General features: G+C 38.8%; 1 protein-coding gene across 2 annotated transcripts in view; it reads right to left on the bottom strand.

Moving 5' to 3' along the window:
* Positions 1-17,412, bottom strand: part of SLK (STE20 like kinase) — a 58,395-nt gene that overhangs the window by 29,455 nt on the left and 11,528 nt on the right. For both annotated transcript variants that reach the window (XM_069567039.1, XM_069567040.1), the window contains exons 2-4: positions 5,964-6,128; positions 4,320-4,368; positions 1,832-1,981 (exon numbers count right to left, since the gene is read on the bottom strand). In XM_069567039.1, the coding sequence (XP_069423140.1) occupies positions 1,832-1,981; positions 4,320-4,368; positions 5,964-6,128 (364 nt within the window). The remainder of the gene's footprint in view (positions 1-1,831; positions 1,982-4,319; positions 4,369-5,963; positions 6,129-17,412) is intronic.

Here is a 17,412-nt window from a genome sequence, read left to right as displayed (position 1 = left end):
AGGGGGATGGGGGGCATGAGCCATACATTAAGAGAGACTTAAAAGAAAAAGCAGGCTTTAAACATGGACAAGTCTAAACTCTAAAGTCAAGAGATGAACACTGGGTGATAGGGCCATGAAGAAACACAGGGAAGTGATTACCATAAAGGTTAGTATACAGGGTACCTGTGGAGAAGAGAAGGACAGTGACTTGAGATGAGGCACGTGACGCAGCTCCTAAGGTGCCTGCTGCTGCTGCTGCTGCTGCTAAGTCGCGTCAGTCGTGTCCGACTCTGTGCGACCCCATAGACGGCAGCCCACCAGGCTCCCCCATCCCTGGGATTCTCCAGGCAAGAATACTGGAGTGGGTTGCCATTTCCTTCTCCAATGCATCAAAGTGAAAAGTGAAAGTGAAGTCGCTCAGTCATGTCCGACTCTTAGTGACCCCATGGACTGCAGCCCACCAGGCTCTTCCATCCATGGGATTTTCCAGGCAAGAGTACTGGAGTGGGTGGCCGGTGCCTGACATATTTCTATTTCTTTATCTAAGTGGTGATTACAAAGCTATTGTGTACAGAGCTACAAGTCAATAAGCTACACAACTCTTAACGTGGTTTCCTGTATTTATTTCTCACAAAAATATTTAAAATTTAGTAGTATATCAAAGTATACATGCTTAGAGGTCATGACAAAGTAAAGTGAACTATGATCACTGGTATCAGCATGGCCTTTGGATATATTTTGTCCTTTTAATATCTGTCCAAAATACTCAAATTTAGGCTTCATCACCAGAGTTTTTTTATAATTCATATCTTGGGGATACTTAAAAAGGACTGTATCTTCCATCTGTATGTGTATATATGAAATTCATTAATTTCCCATCTAAAGTTTATATCTATTCCTCCTTATGAAATTATCATTTATTCCCTCAGTGCAAAAAAAAAAACTATTTTCAACCTTATACTTAATTTAGCATCTTTTTTACACTTAGTTACTTTGTGAGTTTAGCCAAGATACCATATCTACAAAATAGAATATAAAACTAAAGAGGGAAAAAGAAAACAACCTGATGAGTTCTGGAAATGAAGACAAAACTAAGTGGTTTTATATAATGTGTCATTTTCTAAATGTATTATATTTATAAATATTAATTCTACATATAACAATTTAAGGGAAAAATTATTAGGCAGTCTTTTAAAAGTGTGTCTTTTTAAAAATAACAATCCATCCTTTCTTATTGTTTAAAGAGTCTTTATATCAGGTGCCTATACTTAGAAATTCTGGGAGTTAATGAATAATTATTTACCCAAGTTTTTTTTTTTTTGGCCTCACCGCATGAGGCCAGGAGGATCTTAGTTCAGGCCAGGAGGTCTTGCAGGATCTTAGTTTCCAGGCCACTGGCAGTGAAAGCACCAAATCTTAACCACTGGACTGCAAGGGAATTCCCGCCAAGGAAGTATTTTAAAAACTGCTACTGCTGTTTAATCACTAAGTCGTACCTGATTCTTTGCAACCCCATGGAATGCAGCCCACCAGGCCCTTCTGTCCATGGGACTTCCCAGGCAAGAATATTGGAGTGGGTTGCCATTTCCTTCTCCAGGGGATCTTCCCAACCCAGGGATCGAACCCACATCTCCTGTTTGGCAGGCGGATTCTTTCCACTGCACCACCTGGGAAGCCTCAATTTAAAAAATTAACATGAAGTAATTCTCCATGTTTTACATATTTTAACGTAATTCTCTGTTTCACATATTAATATTTGAGTCATAACAGAACAATATTAAGTAACAGACATACAGGAAGAAATCTCAAAGCATAAAGTCAAACGTTTTATTTAAAAGAATAAACTTACCCAACTTAATATCTCCATCTAAAGTAAAAAGAATGTTGCCAGCCTTTAGATCTCTGTGGATGATTTTATTATCATGTAAGTAGTTCAAAGCTTCTAAAGTCTGCTTACAAACTACTTGTATTTGGGACTCAGTTAATGGTCTCTCAAGCTCTGCAATGAAAAAGTAAACAAATAAGCATTTTTGTACCATGAAAGTGTATCAGCAGGCTATATACCTTTAATACCTTTATTGTCACTGTTGAAGATTATATACAATGAAATGTTTTTTTAAAAAGTGTAACAAATATTACTGTCTTCACATATTATCAGTTCAATTCAGTTCAGTTGCTCACCCGTGTTGGACTCTTTACCACCCTATGAATTGCAGCACGCCAGGCCTCCCTGTCCATCACCAACTCCCAGAGTTTACTCAAACTCATGTCCATCGAGTTGGTGATGCCATCCAGCCATCTCATCCTCTGTCATCCCCTTCTCCTCCTGCCCGCAATCCCTCCCAGCATCAGAGTCTTTTCCAATGAGTCAACTCTTCACATGAGGCAGCCAAAGTATTGGAGTTTCAGCTTCAGCATCAGTCCTTCCAATGAACACCAAGGACTGATCTCCTTTAGGATGGACTGGTTGGATCTCCTTGCAGTCCAAGGGACTCTCAAGAGTCTTCTCCAACACCACAGTTCGAAAGCATTGATTCTTCGGCACTCAGCTTTCTTCACAGTTCAACTTTCACATCCATACATGACTACTGGAAAAATCATAGCCTTGACTAGACAGACCTTTGTTGGCAAAGTAATGTCTCTGCTTTTGAATATGCTATCTAGGTTGGTCATAACTGTCCTTCCAAGGAGCAAGAATCTTTTAATTTCATGGCTGCAATCACCATCTGCAGTGATTTTGGAGCCCCAGAAAATAAAGTCTGACACTGTTTCCATTGTTTTTCCATCTCTTTGCCTTGAAGTGATGGGACCAGATGCCATGATCTTAGTTTTCTGAATGTTGAGCTTTATGACAACTTTTTCACTCTCCTCTTTCACTTTCATCAAGAGGCTCTTTAGTTGCTCTTCACTTTCTGCCATGAGGGTGGTGTCATCTGCACATCTGAGGTTATTGATATTTCTCCCAGAAATCTTGATTCCAGCTTATGCTTCTTCCAGCCCAGCATTTCTCGTGATGTACTCTTCATATAAGTTAAACAAGCTGGGTGACAATATACAGCCCTGACGTATTCCTTTTCCTATTTGGAACCAGTCTGTTGTTCCATGTCCAGTTCTAACTGTTGCTTCCTGACCTGCATATAGGTTTCTCAAGAGGCAGGTCATCCTGGAATGTGAAGTCAAGGGGGCCTTAGAAAGTATCACTATGAACAAAGCTAGTGGAGGCGATGGAATTCCAGTGGAGCTATTTCCAATCCTGAAAGATGATGCTGTGAAAGTGCTGCACTCAATATGCCAGCAAATTTGGAAAACTCAGCAGTGGCCACAGGACTGGAAAAGGTCAGTTTTCATTCCAATTCCAAAGAAAGGCAATGCCAAAGAATGTTCAAACTACCGCACAATTGCACTCATCTCACATGCTAGTAAAGTAATGCTCAAAATTCTCCAAGCCAGGCTTTAACAGTATATGAACCATGAACTTCCAGGTGTTCAAGCTGGTTTTAGAAAAGCCAGAGGAACCAGAGATCAAATTGCCAACATCCGCTGGATCATGGAAAAGGCAAGAGAGTTCCAGGAAAACATCTATTTCTGCTTTATTGACTATGCCAAAGCCTTTGACTGTGTGGATCACAATAAACTGTGGAAAATTCTGAAAGAGACGGAAATATCAGACCACCTGACCTGCCACTTGAGAAACCTATATGCAGGTCAGGAAGCAACATTTAATTTTAAAATTTTATTATGGTCTAGTCAAGGCTATGGGTTTTCCAGGGGTCATGTATGGATGTGAAAGTTGGACTGTGAAGAAGGCTGAGCACCGAAGTATTGATGCTTTTGAACTGTGGTGTTGGAGAAGACTCTTGAGAGTCCCCTGGACTGCAAGGAGACCCAACCAGTCCATTCTGAAGGAGATCAGCCCTGGGATTTCTTTGGAAGGAATGATGCTAAAACTGAAACTCCAGTACTTTGGCCACCTCATGCGAAGGGTTGACTCATTGGAAAACACTCTGATGCTGGGAGGGATTGGGGGCAGGAGGAAAAGGAGACGACAGAGGATGAGATGTCTGGATAGCATCACAGACTCGATGGACGTGAGTGTGAGTGAACTCCGGGAGATGGTGATGGACAGGGATGCCTGGCGTGCTTCGATTCATGGGGTCGCAAAGAGTCGGACACGACTGAGCGACTGAACTGAAGAATACAAAAATAATTAGGCTAATTTAACTTACTGAATGTTACTTGACAATAAGATAAATATACATGTATAAATGTTTGAAATCCACTGACTTTTTTTAAAGTATCATTTAAGATATATATGTAAGGAACAAAAAGGCATTTACCAAGCATCACAGCATCCACTGCTCCACCAGCACAGAATTCAATGAGGATCTGCAGGCAAATAAAAAAGCACACGTCTAACACAACACTGACTCTGAGTATTTTTCCTTCGAGCTAGCAAAAAAGATAGATAAATAGCTATCAAATAACCTAAGTTACATAAACAATACTATGCTAACAACCATAACGGCTGTCTTTGTAAACAGAGTTACAAGTCTTGCTATCCATGTGAGAAAGCACAAAGGGAGCACACTGTGGAAGTATGCGCACCTCTGTTCACCGCCACCTGTAGTGCCCCAGGCTCTCTAAAATTACCAGGTACAGAATTTTTATTAAGGGCCATATTATACATCCATTTCCTTACCACTCAAAGACTTTATAATCTCCTTTTTTAAGGTAATTATTGTGGGTTAAATGAACAAGTATATTTTTTAACTTTACTAACAGGAATACATCCTGAAAGGTTGCTTTTAGTTTTTCTAAAAACTTGGGGAAAACATACACAAGAGCTTCAGATACTAGCTCACTTATCACTTCCCACTGGATGCCTTCCCAAACCTCCCTGGTACACACCACCATGCATTTTTCCTTCCTAATCCTCGTCACCGCTTCCATTTTGTATTTTTATGATTCTTCAATTAACTCATGTCTCTCTCTCCCTCCCACTGTCCCTCACAGTTGTCTAGCTGTTTCTGTTAATTACATAGCTTAACAAATTGTATAGATTCATAGTTTTTTCTCCTCTATAGAACACCACTTTATTTTTTACAGGAGCTTATTTTTTACAATAAGTTGTTTTTCAAATTCATTATATGATATGAAAAATAATTTGGGAGACAGATCATTATTATCCTGTAGTGGAGTAAACAGACTAATAAAGATTAACTGATTTATTCAAGCTCCTGCCTAGCATCACCAAAATAAAAAAGGAAAGCTCTTTTGATTCGCAACCAGGTATAGCTTATACTATCTACTCTTCTTTTGTAATACTTTGCTTATTTCTTCAAGAAGACAAACTAAAACTCCACTGAAAAAAGTCCTCTTGATTAAATTAGTATTGGTGCAGAGCAAGTGACTGAGTGCTTATTATAAATATTAACATTTTATTTATATATTTATGCCTAACATTTTCTAAAAATGAATAAAAATTTTACATACAGACCTGGCCAAAACAAAAGAAATGTTAAAAAAAAAAATTTTAATACTTAAATTTAAATTAAGAAAATATAAGACACTTCAAACTAACATTAAAAAACAAATAAATAAATTAAAGACCTGGGGAGAAAAAAAAAAGAATTGAAAGAAAGAAAGAAGTTCCAACTGGGAAAAAAATATTAATTCAAAACAAAAAAGGACTCTAATTTCATTATTTAGGAAATTTAAAATTCTTCACCAAGTTTCTACATTTCGGTCCGATGTCAAACATGAAATATAGTATTCTGAAATACACATCTAAACACCTGCTGAAGCTAAGGATATGTTGCTGTGTTGTTAATCACCCTCTCATCAATGGGTCAATTCTTGTTCAAGTAGCATAAGTAACTGAACAGAAGAGGTAGTCAAAAAAAAGGTCTACACAACTTATAAATCTCTTTAGGACAATTACTTATTTTGGCTATTCCTACAGATTAACCAAAAATACTTACCCAAAGATTATTCTCATAATAGAAGGCATCTAGAAGCTTGACTATATTAGGGTGATCACAAGATGCTAATATGTCAATTTCAACCATGTAGTCTTCAAGTTCTTCTTCAGATTTGGTGTCAATCACCTTTGCAGCAGCTAAAACATTGGTCTCTTTATTCTGAGCCTAAAAACAAAAGTATCATTATGTCCACGATTACAATGCATACTTGCTTTATAAATATAATAATTTTTTAATCAACTTTATTTTTTGTTTTCAGTTCACAGCAAATCTAAGCAGGAAGTACAGTGCAGTTCAGTTCAGTCACTCATTCATGTCTGACTCATTGTGACCCCATGGACTACAGCATGGCAAGCCTCCCTGTCCATCACCAGCTCCTGGAGTTCACTCAAACTCATGTCCATTGAGTCGGTGATGCCATCCAACCATATCATTCTCTGTCATCCCCTTCTCCTGCTCTCAATCTTCCCCAACATCAAGGTCTTTTCAAATGACTCAGTTCTTCACAGCAGGTGGCCAAAGTACTGGAGCTTCAGTTTCAGCATCAGTCCTTCCAATGAATATTCAGGACTGATTTCCTTTAGGACAGACTGGTTGGATCTCCTTGCAGTCCAAGGGACTCTCAAGAGTCTTCTCCAACTCCACAGTTCAAAAGCACCAATTCTTCGGCTCTCAGCATTCTTCACAGTCCAACTCTCACATCCATACATGACTCCTGGAGAAACCATAGCCTTGACTAGACGGACCTTGGTTGGCAAAGTAATGCCTCTGTTTTTAATATGCTGTCTAGGTTGGTCATAACTTTCCTTCCAAGGAGCAAGAATCTTTTCATTTCATGGCTGAAGTCATCATCTGCAGCGATTTTGGAGCCCAAGGAAATAAAGTCTCTCACTGTTTCCACTGTTCCCCCATCTATTGCCATGAAGTGATGGGACCAGATGCCATGATCTTAGTTTTCTGAAGGTTGAGTTTTAAAACCAACTTTTTCACTCTCCTCTTTCACTTTCATCAAGAGGCTCTTTAGTTCTTCTTCACTTTCTGCCATAAGGGTGTTGTCATCTGCATATCTGGGGTTATTGTTATTTCTCCCAGCAATCTTGATTCCAGCCTGTGCTTCATCCAGCCCAGCGGTTCTCATTATGTACTCTGCATACAAGTTAAATAAGCAGGGTGACAATAAACAGCCTTGATGTACTACTTGCCCTATTTGGAACAAGTCTGTTGCTCCATGTCGATTTCTAACTGTTGCTTCCTGACCTACATACAGATTTCTAAAGAGGCAGGTCAGGTGGTCTGGTATTTCCATCTCTTCAAGAATTTTCCACAGTTTATTGTGATCCACAGTCAAAGGTTTTGGCATAGTCAATAAAGCAGAAATAGATGTTTTCCTGGAACTCTCCTGCTTTTTTGATGATCCAACGGACGTTGGCAATTTGATCTCCAGTTCCTCTGCCTTTTCTAAAACCAGCTTGAACATCTGGAAGTTCACGGTTCATATACTGTTGAAGCCTGGCTTGGAGAATTTTGAGCATTACTTTACTAGCGTGTGAGATGAGTGCAACTGTGTGGTAGTTTGAGCATTCTTTGGCATTGCTTTTCTTTGGGATTGGAATGAAAACTGACCTTTTCCAGTCCTGTGGCCATTGCTGAGTTTTCCAAATTTGCTGGCATATTGAGTGCAGCACTTTCACAGCATCATCTTTTAGGATTTGAAATAGCTCAACTGGAATTCCATCACTTCTACTAGCTTTGCTCGAAGTGACGCTTCCTAAGGCCCACTTGACTTCGCATTCCAGGATGTCTGGCTCTAGGTGAGTGATCACACCATCGTGATTATCTGGGTCGTGAAGATCTTTTTTGTACAGTTCTTCTGTGTATTCTTGCCACCTCTTCTTAATATTTTCTGCTTGTTAGGTCCATACCATTTCTGCCCTTTACTGTGCCCATCTTTGCATGAAATGTTCCCTTGGTATCTCTAATTTTCCTGTAGAGATTTCTATCCCATTCTATTGTCTTCCTCTATTTCTTTGCATTGATTGCTGAGGAAGGCTTTCTTATCTTTGCTTGCTGTTCTTTGGAACTCTGCATTCAAATGGGTATATCTTTCCTTTCTCCTTTGCCTTTCGCTTCTCTTCTATTCACAGCTACTTGTAAGGCCTCCTCAGACAACCATTTTGCCTTTTTGCATTTCTTTTCCTTAGGGATGGTCTTGATCCGTGCCTCCTGTACAATGTCACTATCCTCTGGTCCACAGTTCTTCAAGCACTCTGTCAGATCTAATCCCTTGTATCCACTTCTCACTTCCACTGTATAATCGTAAGGGATTTGATTTAGGTCATACCTGAATGGCCTAGTGGTTTTCCCTACTTTCTTCAAGTCTGAATTTGGCAATAAGGAGTTCATGATCTGAGCCACAGTCAGCTCCTAGGCTTGTTTTTGTTGACTGTATAGAGCTTCTCCATCTTTTGCTGCAAAGAATAGAATCAATCTGCTTTCAGTATCGACCATCTGGTGATGTCCACGTGCAGAGTCTTCTCTTGTGTTGTTGGAAGAGGGTGTTTGCCATGACCAGTACATTCTCTTGGCAAAACTCTCTTAGCCTTTGCCCTGCCTCATTCTGTACTCCAAGGCCAAATGCGCCTGTTACTCCAGGTATTTCTTGACTTCCTACTTTGCATTCCAGTCCCCTATAATGAAAAGGACATCTTTTTTGGAGTGTTAGTTCTAGAAGGTCTTGAAGGTCTTCACAGAAACGTTCAGCTTCTTCAGCATTGCTGGTTGGGGCACAGACTTGGATTACTGTGATATTGAATGGTTTGCCTTGGAAATGAACAGAGATCATTCTGTCATTTTTGAGACTGCATCCAAGTACTGCATTATGACTCTTTTGTTGACTATGATGGCTACTCCCTTTCTTCTAACAGATTCTTGCCCACAGTAGTAGATATAATGTACAGAAAAGTAGATATAATGTAGCAGAAAGTACAAAGAGCTTCCATATACAACCCTTCCCTGTTCATGCACAGCCTTCCCCACTACCAACATTCTGCACCAGAGTGGTACATTTGCAAAAGCTGAGGAATCTATATTGACACATCATCATTATCTGAAGTGCACTGTTTACATTAGGACGAACTCCTGGTGTGCCTTCTATGGGTCTGGAGAAAATACATGATATGTATCTACCATGTTAGTATCATACAGAGTAGTTTCACTGCCCTAAAGATCTCTATGCTCGGCCTATTCAGCCCACTCTTTCTCCTAACCCCTCCCCTGATCTCTTTACTGTCTCCACCGTTTTCTGTTTTTCGTACAGTACGTAGCCTTTTCAGATTGGCTTCTTTCACTGAGTAACATGCATTTACGATTCCTCCACATCTTTCCATGGTTTGATACCTAATTTCTTTTTAGTGCTACATAATAGTTGGATACACCGATGTAGTAGGCATGTTTATTCATTCACCAACTGAAGGCATCTTGGTTGTTTCCAAGTTTTAGCAATGATGAATAAAGCTGCTATAAACATCTGCATGCAACTTTTTGTGTGGATTTAAGTTTTCAACTTCTCTGAGTAAGTACAAAGGAGTAGAATTACTGGATCATACGGTAAAAGTAAGTGTATAGTATACCACCTTCCCTGGTAGCTCAGACAGTAAAGCGTCTGCCTACAAGGCGGGAGACCCAGGCTCAATCCCTGGGTCGGGAAGAACCCCTGGAGAAGGAAATGGCAACCCACTCCAGTACTCTTGCCTGGAAAATCCCATGGACTGAGGAGCCTGGTAGGCTACAGTCCATAGGGTTGCAAAGAGTAGGACACGACTGAGCAACTTCACTTCACTTCAAAAGTATGTGTAGTTTTGCAAGATACTGACAAACTGTCTTCTAAAGTGGGAAACAGTGGAAACAGTGAGACTTCATTTTTTGGGCTCCAAAATAACTGCAGATGGTGACTGCAGCCATGAAATTAAAAGATGCTTGCTCCTTGGAAGAAAAGTTATGACCAACCTAGACAGCATATTAGAAAACAAAGACATTACTTTACCAACAAAGGTCCATCTAGTCAAAACTATGGTTTTTCCAGTAGTCATGTATGGATGTGAGAGTTGGACTATAAAGTCCAACTTTTTTTGAACTCCAAAAAATTGATGCTTTTCTACTATACTGTTGGAGAAGACTCTTGAGAGTCCCTTGGACTGCAAGGAGACCCAACCAGTCCATCCTAAAGGAACTCAGTCCTGAGTATTCACTGGAAGGACTGATGCTGAGGCTGAAACTCCAATACTTTGGCCACCTGATGCAAAGAGCTGACTCATTGGAAAAGCCCCTGATGCTGGGAAAGATTAAGGGCAGAAGGAGAAGGGGATGACAGAGGAGATGGTTGGATGGCATTACCGACTGGATGGACATGGGTTTGAGTAAACTCCACGAGTTGGTGATGAACAGGGAGGCCTGGTGTACTACAGTCCAGGGTCTCAAAGAGTCGGACACGACTGAGCAACTGAAGTGAACTCAAAGTGGCTATACTATTTTGTATTCCAAACAGCAATGACTGAGAGTTCCTGTTGCTCCAATAGTCTAGTAGTCATGTATGGATGTGAGAGTTGGACTATTAAGAAAGCTGAGAGCTTAAGAATTGATGCTTTTGAACTGTGGTGTTGGAGAAGACTCTTGACAGTCCCTTGGATGGCAAGGATATCCAACCAGTCCATCCTAAAGGGATCAGTCCTGAATATTCTTTGGAAGGACTGATGCTGAAGCTGAAACACCAATACTTTGGCCACCTGATGCGAAAAACTGACTCACTGGAAAAGACCCTGATGCTGGGAAAGATTGAAGGTGGGAGGAGAAGGGGATGACAGAGGATGAGATGGTTGGATGACATCACTGACTCAATGGACATGAGTTAGAATAAACTCCAGGAGCTGGTGATGGACAGAGAGGCCTGGCGTGCTGCAGTCCATGGGGTAGCAGAGAGTCGGTCACAACTTGAGTGACTGCACCAAACTGTTGCTCCTCACCCTTGCCCGCATTTGGTTGTGCTGGTGGAGGTTTCTGTCATTCTAATACGTGTGTAGTGGTATCCGCTTCTTTAAATTTACAACTCCCTAATGACAGACGATGTTGAGCATCTTTTCATATGCTTATTGGCCATCTGAATATCTTCTTTGGTGAGATGCCCAAATCTTTGGGCTATATTTTAATCAGACCACAGGTTTTCAAACTGTTGAGTTTCAAGAATTCTTAATATATTTTAAATTACAGTCCTTTATCAGATATGTCATTTGCAAACACTTTCTCCCAGTCAGTGGCTTATCTTCTCATTCTCTGTTATACTTATTTTTTAAAGGTAGTCTAAACATAAATATTAACAGATACATGCTAAGTGCTTAATACAGATAGAATTTCAAGTTGCAGGTTCTACTGGATCAGACTGTTAGGGTTCAAATTATGATTTTGCCACTTAATAACTACGTTAAGCAACTTACAAAATCCTTCTCTTAGACTTAGCTTCCTCATCAATAAAACGTACTTACAACTCACAAGTTTGTGAGAATTAATATAACAGATATTTGCCAAGGGAAAAAATACATGTAAACATTTAATACACTGCCTGCCATTCATAGTAAAAAGAATTCAAAAATGTTACCTGGAATTATTACTATTATTTGTTAATCCTCAAAATGATACCATGATATATTAGCATTCCTGCTTTAAAGAAGGATAAACTTAGAGAGATTAAAATGCTTCCACAAGGCCAGGAAGAAGAAAGAGGCAGAATCGAGATTCAAATCCAGGCTGTTTCCAAAACTCTTTCTTTATCTTAATCATTACCCTTCCTAGTTTCCCTATATTTCCATCAGTTTAATCATTTTTCATTGTTTTTAGCACTTTAACTTTTCCATTTTCTTTCTTTAACTGAATAACTTCTCACTTCCATTTATTACAAAGGGAAGGTTTCCAAATGTGTAGCAGAAGTCAAGATCATTATTTTAAAGTTAGGAATCAAATCATAAAATACTAACTGAAGTGAAGTCGCTCAGTCGTGTCCAACTCTTTGCAACCCCATGGACTGTAGCCTGCCAGGCTTCTCCGTCTATGGGATTCTCCAAGCAAGAATACTGGAATGGGTTGCCATTTTCTTCTCCAGGAGACATTCCCGACCCAGGGATTGAACCCAGGTCTCCCGCATTGTAGGCAGACGCTTTACCGTCTGAGCCACCAGGGAAGTCAAAAATACTAACTAGGTTTTTTAAAAAATTACACGGACAGAGGAGTCTGGTGGACCACAGTTCACGGAGTTGCAGAGCCAGACAAAACGACCGAGCACACACACAAAGGTCTTTAAAGGAGATTTTCAACATTATGCATGTTACCATCACTTCAGCAAATCTATAATTTTATAAGAAAAAACAGCAAACTTTCAAAAGCTAGTAATAAGTGTCTTAATAAATAAATGCCCAATTCCATTTTAATAATTTATAAGGAGAAAATTTTATAAAATAAATATATATATGCAGAAAACATTCACCAAAGCACTGTTTATAATAAAGAAAACTTAATCAGCCTAAATGTCCATTAACAAAAACCTACTTAAATCATTCAGTATGCTTCTATAATGGAGAATTATGCAACCATTAAAATTAACTGACTAATCAATTAATATTTCTTAAGATAGAACAAAAACCACAATATATTTCTGAATGGAAGAAAAGCAACTTACTAAACAGGAAATGTATGCAATTTTACAAAAACCACACATCCACTTTTACATAGGGATAGCTATATAAGAAATACTTGGAAAGACATCATTGGGGGATGGCAGTTTCACATGCCTTTGACTTTCTCTGTAGTTTTCACACTGTTTACATTTTTTAATGGACATGTATTATTTTTATAGAGGCAATAAGGTACTAAAACATCAGTCTACGGGATATTTCTTAGGGATCTATTACCTAATCTTGGAGATGACAATGGAAGAACAATTAAACTAGGTATAAGCTTCTATGTGGGAATTCTCCTAGTATACTCTGCTTCATTTTACCTCCTTAGGTAAAAACAGAGGTAGAAATTAATGCTAATTACTAACAAAGTAACCCTAATATTTAGGGTTCAGAGAATGGTGGTGTAGTCACCAAGTCATGTCAGATTCTCTGTGACCCCAGGGACTGTGGCCCACCAGGCTCCTCTGTTCATGTATTTTCCAAGCAAGAATATGGATTGGAGAAGGAAATGGCAACCCACTCCAGTGTTCTTGCCTGGAGAATCCCAGGGACGGGGGAGCCTGGTGGGCTGCCGTCTATGGGGTCACACAGAGTCGGATACGACTGAAGCGACTTAGCAGCAGCAGCAGCCATTTCCTTCTCCAGGAGATCTTCCCCACCCAGGGATCGAAAGCTGGTCTCCCACATCGCACACGGATTCTTTACTGACTGAGCTACCAGGGAAGCCCATTATCTTATGTTCTGCAAAGAAAGAAAAACTGCTAATAAACTATGACAGAAGTTTGTCATTTAGAATTTTCACATTATTCCTTTTTAAGAGCTCTTTTGGATAGATCTAGAGAAAAATTGCTATTGCATATTATCTTTGTAAATACAGGAAAAATAAAACACTTCACAGTTGACTCTTCTGAGTCACTTTTTCACTCAGAATTATCTAATATCTGTGTTTTCACACAATATTATCCTCTGGTCACGAAAAGCTTTGGTGATACAGCATTTCTTTAAAAAGTATTCCTCTGCTACTGTCTAGAAAATTTTCTTTGAACACTACCTCCTATTTTGAAATCATAATGCTGATATTCTCTTGATCTTGTAACAGCTGCTAAAAGAAGCTTTTAGATGACAACCAGGACTCACATTCTTTCTTCACAACATTCTTAAATGTTTTATTGATTGAAACATCAACGGGTTGCAACTGTATGATACTGAGATACAGCTGCATTCAGAATGCACAATGATATATATATCACAACTGCCACCTGGCGAACAACGTTAAGGCATCGAACAATGAATCGGGACTTATCCCAGTTTCAGAAACGTTAAAAAGCTGAAGGTCTATCTTAACTGGGTGAAACATGGCACTAAGTTTACCCAAGAAAGACACTTCAGTTGAAAAAATAATACACAGAACTCACCCTCCCCCAAGTCAGGAAATAAGTCAGTGAGAAATGTCCTTCTCTCACCATTTTCATGTAACACTTTGGGAAGAAAGAGAGCAGAGCAACTGTCCTTGAAAAGGAACACTATAAAACACAAGCAGTGCTAGGAGACCAAGGATATTGTGAGTAGAGGTAAAAAGTCATCCTTCTTTTGCATGCCTCTACTCATGGCAGGAGAGATTTTAAAGATGTATCTTTTACTTGTTAATAGAATGGCATGAAAGGAAAAATAATTAATACTAGATAATCTCTACAGTTCTTTGTAGCAACAAATTTCATTATTCCATTGCCCTGGATATACTGATTAAGTCAGCGATAGTACCATTTGGTTTAATATAAAGAATAAATAAAATTTACATTAGAAAACATAGTGCCTCTTACATACTGCTTGAAAACATTCATCACGATCTGGTTTGAGAGAATTCTGAAATTCAAAACTGAAATAAATTGATGTGTGCAAAACCATACTTTAAACAGACATAATGCAAATAAGGCATTAAAAAGAAACAATCGCATCTACTACCAAAAAGCATGAAAATTCTAGACAAAATTTTAACTAAACAAATGTTAATAAAAACAAGAATGAAATAACAAACATTCAGATGTTAATTTAAAGGAGCTATAATTTCAATGGGTAAAGTTTTCAAAAATCAGTCATGATCACTTAAAAATCACTATGTTTTTATCTTCACGAATCACAGGAGCCAAGGAAAGAGACGGCAATGACACAAACTCAGCAACCTGGAGGAAAAGATTCTGCAGAGCTGAAACTCAGATCCCTGAGGAAAGAGTGGTGCTCAGCTGCTGCTGAGTCTCTGAACTTGGAAGAGGGATCTTGTGAGACCAGGGTACCTTTTGAGGAAGAGAGGACTAGCCAATCAGAGCTGGTGTTTGTAAGGCTTATGATAAGACTAGCTCTGTGAGTCTTACAGACTGAATACAAACTGAATCTGGGACAGCTATTGCTGGGGTGAGAAGTTCCCTAGGATGATGGTCAAAATAACAGCAAAGCAGACAGGGAGCCACAGGAAGCAGAAAGATGCAGGCGCTCTCTCACCTCCTCCTGTAGTGTTCAACACTTCTGAAAACTAAAAGCGAGCACCTGGCAAGACAGAAACGGTGATCTGCAAAAATCTCAGAACAACATCACAAAGCAGAACCACAGAAAGGGGTGTTTGGAGCTGAGGATGACAGATGGGAGAACTGTATATTAAATATTTGGTTAATAAATATTCAAATTTCCAAAGAGCAGTCTGGGAAAAAAAATAGCACTAGAGAAAGAAGATAGTTTTAGACTGTTTAGATACTATTAACTGTTTTATATTACATGCTACTCCTGGTGATCGTCTCAGAACCCAGATAAGATTTTGGTAGGAATAAGAGTGAATATCAGATAAGAACAAAATTACTCAACATAACTTAGCAAAGATACACAGTTAATTTCCACTATTTATTCTCATGTGTTCTACAGAGTCACTACAAACTCTGAACTAGTGAATACTGAACCACTGCTCCTAGAAGAAATACACACACACATTCCCCCCTGGTAGATTCTATTTGTTTCACAAAAGAGACAATGAAGTTCAGAAATGGTCGGTGATTTGTTCGAGGTTGCTCCAACAATAGGTGCCAGAGTTTGGGTTCAAACCCCATCCAGCTGGTCCCCAACCAGGAGCCTCTTGCACTACAGTACACAGCCCCCTCTCCTTCCATCCTCTGGGCCTCTCTGTATGAGGTGAGGCAAGACAGAGCACTACCAGGTTCGATCTCAGCACGAAAAGAGTGCATCTAGGCACTCACATCTTACACAACTTTGCACGAGTACACAAACTGTGCAAGCACTGCAGGCACAGGTTTGGGGGCTGCAGATAGATCTTAGTAAGTAGATAAATCTGCAAATAAAGAGTCTGCAAATAATGAGGATCAGCTATACAATATAATCTTCCATTAACAGGCGGAAAATATTACAGATATCCTTTTTTAAAGGAATTCTCCACCGCAGAGGGCACGGGTTTGATCCCTAGTCAGGGAACTAAGATCCTGCATACCACGTGGTGTGGCCAAATTAATTAATTTAAATGCTTTTAAAAGAACACATTTTCATGCCATTTCCTGAATTCCACAAAATAGAAAAGAATATACTTAATATTCTCTTTATATTCCCAAACACTACTTTATTTATACTGCTCTCATTATTTACAGAAAACTTAGTTATTGGTCAGTCAAGATACCAACAACAAAGTGTCAATAATAAGTTAATGTTGGTTAAATCAGCAGTTTCTAAAATGTTTTACCAGTTCTCAAATAACACAGTTTTCCCATTTATTTCATGGACTTGCTGACTGAGCAGCATGAATAAACTGCAACATTTTTGATAATTGTGTGATAGATAAGCTTTAGGAATTTGCACGGGTTACATAGTTTAAAGGCTGAAAAAATGAGAACACAAAAAGAATTTTTTTTTAATATTTAGAAATAGGACAAAGACATACTACTTCTGGAAATTAATTCAAGAAAAATAAAGGCTTTCAAATGGTAAGGAAGATCATTACCACAAAAACATTCTCCATGTTAAATTATAAAAGTAAAGGGCCCAAACAAGCTGCTGTCAAGATAAGAAATTCAACACAAAAGATTTTTATAAGGAAAAAAGATAAGCCAGCACATTAAAGCCATTTTTACAATTCAAAGTTTCAGTTACCTTTTTTAAAACATAAATGTATATATGCTAGGAATTTGGACTTCATGTGGTATTGAGTTCAAAATACAATGCAGTATTTAATAAACACCAGGTAACTGCAGTAGCATAATACAGAAGTAGTTACCCATTCTGAAAAGAGACTTTCCTTTCATAGAAAGAGAAAAATGATGAATATATAAAGGGAGAAAAAAATGTGAAAAGAAGAATTGTTAAGTGAAATAAAGCAATGTGCAGAATAGGATTTTAAAATATGATCCTTTCCTTTTCTAATTTGAAAAATCCAAACCTACAAAGAAATTGAGTGAACAGACAGTGACCAACCATATACCCCTCACCCAGAGTTACCAACTGTTAACATTTTGTCATCCTTGCTTTCAAATCACTCTTTTGTAGACTGTCCCACTATTTGGATTTGTCTGTTCCTTCATTATTAGATTCAGGTTAAATATCTTTGATAAAAAACATAACATTAGGTGATTATACAGTTCCCAATGAGTAGCACCAGAAAACACAGCTTATCTTACTACTGTTGATCAACCCTAGGTTTGATCACTTAAGATGGTATCCATCAGCTCTCTCTACCGTAA

This window comes from Ovis canadensis, chromosome 22 (assembly GCF_042477335.2).
Source record: "Ovis canadensis isolate MfBH-ARS-UI-01 breed Bighorn chromosome 22, ARS-UI_OviCan_v2, whole genome shotgun sequence".
Taxonomy (NCBI): domain Eukaryota; kingdom Metazoa; phylum Chordata; class Mammalia; order Artiodactyla; family Bovidae; genus Ovis; species Ovis canadensis.
Note: the sequence above shows the minus strand (reverse complement) of the source record. Positions and strands in the feature narration are given on the sequence as shown.